This window comes from Sciurus vulgaris (genome assembly GCF_902686455.1).
Source record: "Sciurus vulgaris genome assembly, chromosome: 6".
Classification (NCBI taxonomy): Eukaryota; Metazoa; Chordata; class Mammalia; order Rodentia; family Sciuridae; genus Sciurus; species Sciurus vulgaris.
In genome coordinates this window covers 18,887,522-18,899,956 of record NC_136466.1, presented here as the reverse complement: position 1 = coordinate 18,899,956, position 12,435 = coordinate 18,887,522, and the positions used below count along the sequence as shown (strand labels likewise).

Below are 12,435 nucleotides of genomic sequence, written 5' to 3'. Positions count from 1 at the left end.
GTACTTTAGGTAATCAAAGATTATAAACTGAATGTGGTACTTGTCATCCCTGAGAATTCTCAGCTTTAAATTTTTGTTATTCTGAGACATGAATTTCATTGTTCAGAGAAATGTTGTTTTTTTCTTTTTGTCAGGAAATGTTTACTTGATTTTTTTTCTTTATTTTCACTTTTTATATTGGTTCATTATAGCTGTACATAAGCGTGGGATTTGTTGCTATATATTCATACGTGTACACAACACAGTAATATTATTTGTTACAATAAATAAATCTCTAGTATTCCCTCTTTTCCTTTCCCTGCCCATCCCTTTTCTTTATTCTATTGATCTTCCTTCTATTTTCATGATATCCCCTCTCTTGCCTTTCTTTTCCCTTTTCCTTTCTAGCTTCCACATATGAGAGAAAATATATCACCTTTGACCTTCTGAGTTTGGCTTATTTTACTTAATGTAATGTTTTGAAATTCTGTATTTCTCATAAGAATGACATGATTTCATTTTTTAATGGCTCAGTAAAATCCTATACCACATTTTCTTTATTCATCTATTGATAGATATCAAGTCTAGGTCCACAGTTTGGCTATTGTAAATTGTGCTGCTATACAAATGGGCATGCATTTATTGCTATAGTATGATGACTTTAATTCTATGTATGATGACTTTAGTTCTTTAGGGAAAATACTGAGAAGTGGTAAATCTGGGTCATAGTAAATCTGGGTCATATGGTGGTTCCATGCCTAGACTTTTAGGAGCCTCCAGACTGATTTCCACAATGGCTGTATTAATTTAGAGTCTCACCAACATTATGAAAAGGTTCTTTTTTCTTCACATTTTTTCCAGCATTTATTATTGTTTGTATTCTTGATGACTGCCATTCTGAATGGCGTGAGATGAAATTGCAGTGTAGTTTTGATTTGCATTTCCTAAATTGCCAAATGATGTTGAAATTTTTTCATATATTTGTTCATCATTTGCATTTCTTCTTTTGAGAAGTGTCTGTTCAGTTCATTTTCTCATTTATTAATTTTTTTTTATTGTTTAGTTTTTAAACTTCTTTACATACTCTAGATATTAATCCTCTGCCAGAAAAGTATACAGCAAAGATTTTCTTCCATTCTGTATGTTCTCTCTTATGAATTATTTCCTTTTCTGTGTAGAAAGTTTTAAATTTGATGCCATCACATTTGTTAACTTTTGGCACTATTCTCTGAGCTTTAGGGTTACTATTGAGAAATTCATTGCCTGTGCCTATATGCTGGAATGTTTTCCCTACATTTCCTTTCAGGGGTTGCATCTTTTTAGGTCTTATTTCTAGGTCTTGATCCATTTTGAGTTGATTTTTGTGCAGTGGGAGACAGGGGTCTTGTCTCATTCTTCTACATATGGATAACCATTTTTTTTCCAGCACCATTTGTTAAAATGGCTGTACCTTTCCCACAGTGTAAGTTTTCGGCACCTTTGTCAAGGATCAGATAACTACATCTGTGTGGGTTCATCTCTGAGTCTTTTGTTCTGTTCCATTGGTCTGTATGTTTGTTTTTATGCCAGTACCATGCAGCTTTTGTTACGATAGCTCTGTAGTATAATCTAAAGTCCAGTATTGTGATGCCTCCAGCATTGCTTTTTTGGTTTATAATTGTTATGACTATTCTGGGTTTTTTATTCTTCTGAATGAATTTTAAGACTTTTTTTCTAGTTCTGTGAATAATGTCATTGATATTATGATGGGAATTGCTTTGAATCTGGAAATTTCTTCTGGTACTTTGACAATTTTAATAATATTAATTTTGCCTATCCATGAACATGGAATGTCTTTCTACTTCTTGTGTCTTTTTCAATTTTCAGAGAAATAATTTTCATGAAAGATCTCATGTGTTTTAGAACTAGAGCAAGTCTAAAAGAGTGCAAGGTTATCTAAACATTCTCCTTTAAGATGTTACAATGGTTGGAAAATAAGAGAGGAACTTTTTTCAATACCAACTGATCAGCTCTTTTGGGGGCAAATATCTCAGCAATTTCCCTTCTTGCAGTATGTGAACCATGAACTGTAGACCTGTTGGTCCTATAATCTTTCTATCACCCACATGGACTTGTTTGTGCACAGGCACATGCACACACACATACACACACACAAACACACATGCGCGCCACTGCCATCACCACCAACAACAGTCACATGAGTATGTTTGCGTATTTGAGCATATATAAGCTCTAAGGATAAGAAATGCAGAAACAGCAGGAGGGATTTCAAGGCAAGTGCAAGAATTTTCCATTCCTAGATTTTTTTTTATTTCTTTTTTTAGTTGTAGTGGATGCAATACCTTCATTTCATTTATTTATTTATATGTGGTGCTGGGGATCAAACCCAGTGCCCCACACACGCTAGGCAAGTGCTCTGCCACTGAACTACAACCCCAGCCCCATATTCCTAGATTTTATAATTTATAATGTCAACTGAGATGCAGTGGGCACTTATTAATTGGTAGGTACAACTCCTCTTAACCTGGGACTTCATTTGATGATTGGGTCCAGATAGGCTACCTCCCATAGGTTGAGTTGACTGAGGTGCTGTTTGGTCATTCCAGTCACTAAGGGGAAAACACAGGAAATTTGTCACCAACTGATTCACTGGTCTTGGGATAGTTTCACGTGTTTGGGAGCAGGCAGGGACTTTGTGTGTATAATTCTGCTTTTTTTTTGGTATTAGCACAAGTTCCGTCAGGTGACAGTTTCTCAAGAAATGTTTCTTGTGAAGTGATCAAACAAACGAGAATTGGATAAGCCTGACCACCCACTTTTAATAATGAGGAAGTGGAAATCACTTGGAAGGATTTAGGGGTGAGTTCAGTCTGGGTAGAAATCCAGCTGCTTCTTCCTCTCATTGGCAAGGTACTTAATCTTGCCAAGCTGGATCTTCTTCTACTTTCAGGAACACAGCGAGGACTAAATGAAGATGAACTCCGTAAAATGACTAGCGTGTCTTTGGCAGATGTATGTTGAATGTCGAATAAATGAACATCTCATGTTTATCATATTTCATAAGGAAAGCAAGTTCTTTTACCTTTAACATCCAACATCTAAACATTTAATTTTGGCTGTGAAGTTTCACATATGGTAATAAAAACACTTGTGAGATATACGCCGAATATTCTAAAATGATGGCAACTGACAATAGCAGCATCTATTATTTACAGACCACTTGTGTACCTTGTGTTTTGCTAAGGGTACCTCATGGAATTATTTTCTTTTCATCTTTACAATTACCCTATGAGTGAGGTGAAATTGTGTTTTATGGACAATAAAACTGAGATTCATATTATGCGTGTGCATAATCATTTGCCTCATAAGTGGCAAATGAAAACTCAAATAGAAGTCTGCCTGACAGCAGGTCCTGAGTTCCCAAGCTTTTCCATGCTTTTCATAAAATTCATGACTCTACCATGTAATTCATACAGCTTTTAAAAAAAATCAATATTCTAAATACAATGAAACGACACACACAACCTTTTAATTTTTATTTATATTTCTTAGTTTAAGAATTACACACTAGCCAACATTATTATATATTTACATGCTGAAACTGGCTGCAATAAGTTTAAATTCAAGAAAATAATTCTTATGTGCTATTCATTTATAATCCTCATTTTTTACTATCTCATGTATCCCAGAGGTTTTAGTATAGTTCTCTTCTTAGAAAGACATGAAAACGGATGCAGTGATACCCACTCATGTTTGCATTTCGTAGACATTGGAAAATGTGCATTATGTGCATGTTAAGAAAGGCTATTAGGTCATCAGTAAGGCTGATAATCACTACATTGTGAAGAAACTAGAATATCACTTTTATAAAAGGACAGTTCAGAACTATGCAGGGACAGTATTTATAACAGAACTATTTAAACACCCATGCAAAAGAAAATTAAAAATGTATGGAACTAATTATAGGCAACTTTGTTTGAGTTAATTATGGTTAAAATTACCATGGCTGAATTCTAATTATTGAACCAAAAAATAATATAAGCTGAGGGAACTGTCAACTTGTTTCAAATGGTGCAAGGACACAGATATGGCATCAGATTAGAGGACAATGTGACAGGGGAGTGACATTTGGTTTAGGAACTCAAAGAACATAAAAATTTTGTTTTTTATCATTTTGGATCATATTTATCACAAAAGCACTTCTTGAAGCAAATTAAAATTCGATGTCAGAAATTTTAACAACTACAGCAATATTCTACTTCATTTTCTAAAAACTAAGCTATTTAAGAGTGTTTCCCCCACCCACCCCCACTTTTAAAAATCATGTCTTTAGGGAAGTATCTTTATGAGCATTCTGCTGCCTCCTTACTAGTTTCTACAATCTTCCTAGTGCATTTGGAAAATGTTTTATAAACCTTTGGTGTGAAGCAGTGTCTCCCGCCCCCCATTTCCCGTTTTTTTTTTCCCCCCTTTTAAAAAATAATTCTGGCATCTTTGGTTGAAAGGAACAATACTATCTATGGACAAAAAGGCTACTGTTTAAAAGAAAAAAATAAACCTTCTAGTGTGCATTGTGTGTAGCAATTTTCTGGAGCTGGATTGAATAAGCATTTTTATGTTCCGTAGTGCCAACAATGCAAACTTTTGCTTTTTGAAAACTAATATTTAATTTGCCAACTTTGGTTTCTAGTAGTCTGACATATTAAAAAAAAAACTCTATTAAGTTATCAATAATCATTTCTCCTTCTTTCCATTTGCTGTTTATAAGGCTAGCTCTTCTTTTTCAAATGGACTACAGAAAACACTACTGGGTTTCTCACAGCACAGGGAGAGGGAGAGGAAGTGAAGTAGAGGGGAGCAAAAGATTACAAATGTTTGTGCGTGTGTGTGTATGTGTGTGCATGTGTGTGTGAACTGAAACCCTCCTGTCTGGGATTCCCAAACCATGTATGCAAAAGGGTGTTTAAATTACTCTGCTGGGGCACTCCAGTAACTGTACTTAGTAAATACAAACAAAAAAATTCAGAAAAAAACAACAACAACAGTTATTTGTATCTATTGACTATTCATTTACAGCATGTTTGACTATTTACATAGTATTATAACACATCAACTGAAGCCATAAACAGAATCAGCACGTTGCCTTACCATAAAATACAAATTAGAAGTTAAAAATATTTAAGAAATCTGTTTTAGTATTTACACACTCTCAGTGAAAGTCATGGTTGCTCACGTAACATGTACTTTGTACACTTAGCGAAACGGCATGATTGCTACAGTTGTATTTTTCCCTAACCAACAGGGTGGGGTTTTGTTTCATTTTTTTTTTTTTTTCTCCTCCCAGGAGGAATTTTTTTTTATCATTTTCCATTTTCTTAAGACATTTTTGCTTTTAAATCACTGATGGACAATGTTGTTTGTATCCTTGAAAAAGAGCAATTAGACAGGCAATGTGAGAACTAGTTAAGTTGGATGTTCCGAGGTACAGTACAGTACTATTGTAGTGTCAAACTCTGCAAAGGTTCATAAGAACCGTGGGCATTGATGCGTTGATATGAGAAATGCTCAGTACCCTGTATTACTTATTTCAGTATGTTGATTGTTGGTTGCTAAATTAAAAATACATATACACTGGTTTGGTGAAGGAAACAAAATGTATTAGCTTATTCCTTTTGTTTTCCAACATATGGATGCATATATATGCATGTATGTTTACATGGATTTATATATACACATATACACATGTAGATATGTTGTAAGACCTGTGTTTGTTGATGTTGTCTTGCAGTTTCTGTTTTTGAATATGAAGTTAATCATAAAACTGAGCACAGTTACCTATAGAAAATGGGAATTGTCTTAGTTGCCAATTTAATGCAGGTCTTGCTTAAAATAAACGTGGTTCCTTTCTCCATTATGCATGCGTTCCACTGCACTTTCTTTACGTGTTGTGCTTTTGTAAGCTGATGAGTTTTTTTTTGTATTCCTAATGCTAGAAGGTAAAGTCTTTTGGTTTACAAATCATCATCATCAGTAGTAGTAGTAATATTTTACTTAGCACTGCTTTTGAAGACATGAGAAAAGGTCTAGATGGCACTTCTTGAGTCTTTTCCCCTGTTATTGAATTGCAGTAGAAAGAATTGTAACATTCCTTTGCAAACACATGATTATGTTGCATGAGTTTTCAATTCTGAAGTGCATTTCATACCTACTAGCAGTCATGTACAATATATATATACAGGTTGAGATCAAAGATTTCATTTAGACTGTGCATTTTAGAGTCAGATTGCCTATGAATTTCACAAAGATGAGAAAACACCTTAATTGCTGGCTATCTTGCAGTTTTATAATCAAAAGAAAAACTATACATATGTATAAACTGATAGTAATACCATATCAGAATTGCAAAAACACACCTTTGTGGTCCTTTAGTTTAACTACTGGCTACCAAACTGACTGGTTGTCTGGATTTATCAGGCCTAGCACCCTTCCTTGCATTTGATGACTGCATTCAAATTCAACTAAACATGTAGCTTAGAATAAATTCTGCATCTACTGTTATTTCTGGACAGAATGAGTCAGTTTTTTTCTATCTATGTTTACTGAGTACCAATATATGATTTTTGATCTACGACATACATTCTGAGGTTCCATCTTTTCTCCTTTGCCTAGTTTCTTTACATCACTGAGAGCAGAAATGAATTCCTGGTCATATGCATCTGAGGCTCATGCTATGAAGATGTATCCCTCTGCAATGATTTAGATTGTTGACTTGCCTGGACATCCAAAATTTTGTTGTAATCATAAATGACAATATTAAGAATTTTTATGGCTTTTATGGAAAATGCAAATCAGAGCCTGCTTCTAGACTTGGGCTCTGAGTTATGTCTAGAAAAATTTTTCTGAAGTGACGTTTTAGACTTGTGCCCCTGAGTTATTGATATGCTCCTTCCTGTTATTTCTACTCAAACTTTACCCCCTGGCCACAAGGGGCAGGCACTTTTATTAGTGTGATGTCCAATAAATGATTGCCTAGGAAAAAGCATGTCCCTGGAGAAACTTGAGAAATCTCTACTCTGAGCCTACAGGGAAGAGCCTTGGTCAGATTCTGCCCAGAGATTATACTCAGAGGTGTTCAAGTATGTAATCAAAAATGAGAGCCAGACTTTCTAGGAAAGTCTGGTGAAAAAAATTTCATCCCACCTTGGGGCAAATTCAGAAAGTTGAATGGCAAACTTTTTATTTTCTTATGTTGTTTTTCTCTAATAGTTGGAGCAGAAGAGTAACAGGACTCCATAATATTCCAAACTACTGAATCACAGGGGGAAGAAAACACACATTTTATCCACAAGAAGGTAACTGGCCTTGGCTCATATGCATGATGAGAAATGTTACTTTGAAAAGAGGAGACTTTTGTTTTCTAAGTAGAAAAGGCAAAGTCATCTTCTGAGAAAAAGTTCAGTCAAATCAACTTTACAGAAAATTTAGCCATTCACTATTTTCTACACAAAAAGCAAAATATGAGCCTCACATTGATAGGAATAAAATATTATCAGCCGATTGTCATTTCTGTCCAACATATGAATGCATATGTCCAAGTAGTATAAAAAGAAGCAAATGGAGTAATTTAAAATAGAATAAAACCAATACACCACAGCAACTTAATTATCAGTTATATATCTTCCTGCAATATCAACTGAGGCTCATTACTTTCAACACATTAATGTGGCTCTGTTGTTATCCTATTGTTCTCTAGCTTTCATATTTTTCTTGATTAAGCAGATTGCAATAGACACAGTGGAAGCACCTTTAAGAAAATCAAACCCAGTGAACCCACAAACTGTTTTCATGCACATACTCTTTAAAGTATTGTTCGCTTTCAAAAATATAAAGGTGAACTTCATTGCACATATGAAAACATAGTTCATGTGGCCTCCCAAAGGCTTACTGTGCCTGTCTCCTAAGAATGTTATCAGAATTTTGGAAGCAAGAAAAGCTGAAGAGGACCATTAATCCTTTAAAGCAATGAACAAATCCTCTTTTTGAAATACCCTATTAAATTCAAAAAATAAACTTAGAGGGAAATGTTGCAGAGACACCTGGCACTCTCTAAGGAAGATAACCTGTGTTTTAGCCATGCCTGTGTCTCTATAGTTCTGCATGACTTCCAATCTAACCTGAACATCTAAGATACTTCTAGTTCCACTAACTTTCCTATTCCCTGGGATGTATTCTGATTATATAAAGTATAAAAACCTCTTTAGATATGCTGTCAATCTCTCATAATGCTAGAAAATAAATCCCTCTTTCTCTACCCTTTGCCACTGGACACAGTATGCACAGGCCAGATGTTGTGGGAAGGTGATAAGGGTTATGCTTGCTTGCTTTAAATTTGTTACAACACTCATTTCTGGATTTTTGACTTTGCTCTGTGTTGTTAACTCTTATTTTATCCACCTAGGAAATAGCTTTTTGCAAAATATTCTTTTTGGCTTCCATGTATGATAATGTTCAGAAGAGTCCTACCTCTAAATGCCAAAATGAAAAACATCCTACTTGATTCTCAATGCTCAAACACAGACAATGGTCAAATTTGGTTGACCAAGTCTCTGCCTTGACCCCAGTCCCTTTGTCTCTGCACCTTAATCCTGCTCCAACTATATGAGAATCTACCAGTTCAGTGGCCATTATCTCCCCATGACACTATGATCACCTTGATAACACAGGCACAGACTATCTCAAACATGTGTGCATGGTATTGCTGAGAGTGTTCTGTGAGCACAGCGCCATCTCAACTGCATGCCAACCTTGAAAATGAACACAGAGAGTATCTGGATGTGACCACGTCTTAGGAAAATGACTGACAATGCTATTGAGCCTACTCAGACCATCTTCTCAATGATTCCCCTCTGAGTAGCTGCATACTATGCAGATAAAATGGAATGCTCAAGCTCAATCTCGCCATCATGGGTACAAATCACTTGCATTTTATCTGGAAAACCACAAGGACCTTAGTGTATTCATTACTTAGAAGAAGCAACCCAAATGGTATGAAATGGACCACAGGATAGGCCAGCAACTAAGGTATTTTAGCATCACTTTTGTCCTGGATTGATGTGTTTTCCAAGTCTTACGTCAGGCTGTACAACTGTTCTGAGGAGGAATCTAGTCCTTGATTCCTGTGGGAGGCCATGTTTTAGTTCACGTAATAAAGCCAATAGACAATGTTGAAGAAGGAAAAAACCACTGGAAAGAATATGCGGGACCACCGATCTATGGCGTTCACATCAGTCAAGTCGGGGATGGTGATCTTCAGCTGTGAGGCGCGTCTCCGCAGGCGACTTTTCTTCTGTGCCACGTGTCGTTCCAGAGCATTTCGGCCAAAACTGTGCCTGGGCAACCCGGCTTTCCGGTACTGGATGTTGGAGGCATCATAGGCCATCATGGTACTCCTGGGGTCCCCGAGTCCCATCACCGCCTCAGATGTGGCCATTTCGTTTTTTATCTCCAGCGTGCTCAGTAAGATGTTTTCGTGGGGGTCCATCTGCAAGGGAGAAGAAGCAGAAAAGACAACCAAAACAGTAATAAGCCTTTGTTGGTGCTTACCATGCAAGGAACTGCATTAGGAACACTTAGGGCCGAATTTGTCTAGTGGGAAAGACAACTAGCTAGCTTTGCCATTCCATTCTGGAGTTTGAAGTGTGGTTCTTTCCATCTCCCTAAGCTCAGTGATTTTCAGTTTTCCAATCTATGCAGTGGTGTGATAATCCATCCCTGGAGAATTGTAGTAATTATGCAATTTTATAATACAGAATAGACTGCTGCTAGTTCCCCTATCATTATTTGTTCAGGGTACGAAAAGAACTGGAAGGTAGGACATGCTTTAAAGAATTTGTAGTCTTTATACGAACATATAAAGTATTAAACTACAGTAGGTAGGAGATGAAGTCAGGTAGTGAATTACAGAATTATGCTCATAATAGTTGCCTGATGATAGATTAATGACAAAACCTGAAGTAAAAATAGCAGCTAACTCTCAGGGACTTGCTATATATGACAAGCACTTCTTCGTATAATTTCATTTCGTTGATACTTTTTAACACCCACAGAAGAGATGTCACCTTAAATTTGCAATGTCAATATAAATAAGGTAAAGGAATCATTTTGAGCAGAATAAAACAGGCAGATGTGACTTGTCAGAACACAAGGGAATTCAGAACAAGGAATTTGAAAATAAAAGGAAAACAAACAGACAGAGTTGGAGGTAGAGGTGTGAGTCTGGGGGGGACGGGATTGAAAGGGAAGAGAAAGGGAGAGGATTAGAGAAGAGAGCATGCCCAGAGTGGACTTGCTCGGTTGAATTCTCTTGATTCAGCTCTCTTTTTAAAATGTTTTCTGCTTGTAGATGGACACAATTCCTTTATTTTATTTATTTATTTTTTACATGAGACTGAGGATCAAACCCAGTGCCTCATATGTGCTAGGCAAGCTCTCTACCACTGAGCTACAATGCCAGACCTGATTCATCTCTCTTGATGAATTCTTCTTTTATTTTATTTTATTTTGTTTTTTTTTTTTTTTTTGGGGGGGGGTACTGGGGATTGAACTCAGGGACACTCAAACACTGAGCCACATCCCCAGTCCTATTTTGTCTTTTATTTAGATACAGGGTCTCACCGAGTTACTTAGCATCTCACTTTTGCTGAGGCTGCCTGTGAAGTCCCCAATCCTCCTGTCTCAGCCTCCCAAGCCTCTGTGATTACAGGTGTGTGCCACTGTGCTCGGCTCTAGATGATTTCTTCTTGCAAAGTGAAAAGTAAAGGATGAATACTGACATCATGATTCTCAAACATTAAATTATATAATGCTTTGTGCTGTGTTAAGATTAGGGTGCCTTAATTCTTTTTTTCTTTTGCGGTACTGGGGATCGAACTCAGGGCCTTGTGCTTGTGAGGCAAGCACTCTACCAGCTGAGCTATTTCCCTAGCCCTAGGGTGCCTTAATTTTAAAAGGCTCACTTGTTACATATGATAAAACCTAGCCATATCAAGTTATCATTAATAATAGACTATATTTATTTTGGTACAGAATAAGGATATACCAATTGCCATTAAATTTTTGGATTTATAAAATAAAGAAAAAATGAACAGTGATAGCCACCAATGATACATGGAAACAAGGTTACCAAACATTTAATTGGAAAATCCAATGTTCTGAGCTTCATGAATTATGTAGATGGCAAAAAAAGGTTACTAAGTTTATATGTTAACAATTATCTTTCAAATGTGTTTTACTGGCCCTGAATTATAAATTAAAATCTAAAGTCTTTTGAGAAACAGAAGCTATAAAATATAGAACATGCTGGACTATATTAGTTGACCAATTAATCTGCCTCTTGATCAGCTATTCTGTATGTTTATTATGGTAGCATTTTGCATAGTGAAAAAACTAAACAAATACATTATTAAAGTTAATTTTAAACATTTCTAAGACCTGGAAACTAAACTAAATAAATTTTGAAAGAAAAGACCGATTAATGGTTTTAGTGATGGATTCCTGATCCCCAGGGAAGCAAAGAAACAGTTAAAGGCTGGTGCTGTTTTCCAGTTCTTGGCAGCAACTGCTTGATTGAAGGCTCACAATCATACTCTTAAAAGGCATTCTTCTCCCAGTTTATAGCTGAGGCCATTCATCTAACTTCCAGATACTAAATGGAACTGGGACTCAAACCTTGATCATTAAAACTCAAAGGTGAGAAGTGGGAGGGTACCATATTCCAAAACCCAAAAACACAAAGTTGGTGGAAATGGAACACCTATTGCTCCTTGTTATTTCAATAATGTGCTTATTATTCTGTTCTTCTCTGGGTTGTTAACTCTTTTTTCAATCACCTAGAAAATACCTTTTTAGCAAACATCCCTTTGACCACTATGCATGATGATACTCAGTACTCTCCCCGTCTCAAACACCAGGACTATTGCTTTTTTACTGAGCAACTATAATAAGAATATATGAGTTGATACCAGAATTGGTTGAGTTAAAAGTATCAACAACAGTAACAACCACAATGGAAACTCTAGGCAATGGACTTCTATGAGGGGAAACTCGTTCCAGGTTTAAAACAAATGATCCTTGGATGATTCATTTAATCTTAGTGGGTTCCCATCTTATTGCTTACAGAATTCAAAAGCTCATTTAGGAAATTCCTGAAGACTTATTCACCCATTTCACAAATTAACAAGTTATTGATTAAACATCCTCAGTGTGCCTGACACTGCCAAATATTCTAGATGCAGTTTAGCATTGTGGCAGGTCCCTGAAGATAGTAACAATGGTCTCCAGAAAGAACTGGCTTTGGAGTCAAAAGACTGTACTTTGGGGTCAACCATTTGTTATTTGTCACCTGGAAAAAATAAATGTCTCTGGATTTAGGTTTCTTCAACTATATTGGTATCTAAA

General features: G+C 36.2%; 1 protein-coding gene across 3 annotated transcripts in view; it reads right to left on the bottom strand.

The window, feature by feature from the left end:
* Window positions 1–5,257: 5,257 nt before the first annotated feature.
* GABRB2 (gamma-aminobutyric acid type A receptor subunit beta2) overlaps window positions 5,258–12,435 on the bottom strand; it is a 238,738-nt gene continuing 231,560 nt past the window's right edge. For all 3 annotated transcript variants that reach the window (XM_079145510.1, XM_079145512.1, XM_079145511.1), the window contains one exon: window positions 5,258–9,520. In XM_079145510.1, the coding sequence (XP_079001636.1) occupies window positions 9,173–9,520 (348 nt within the window). In that variant the 3' untranslated portion in view covers window positions 5,258–9,172. The remainder of the gene's footprint in view (window positions 9,521–12,435) is intronic.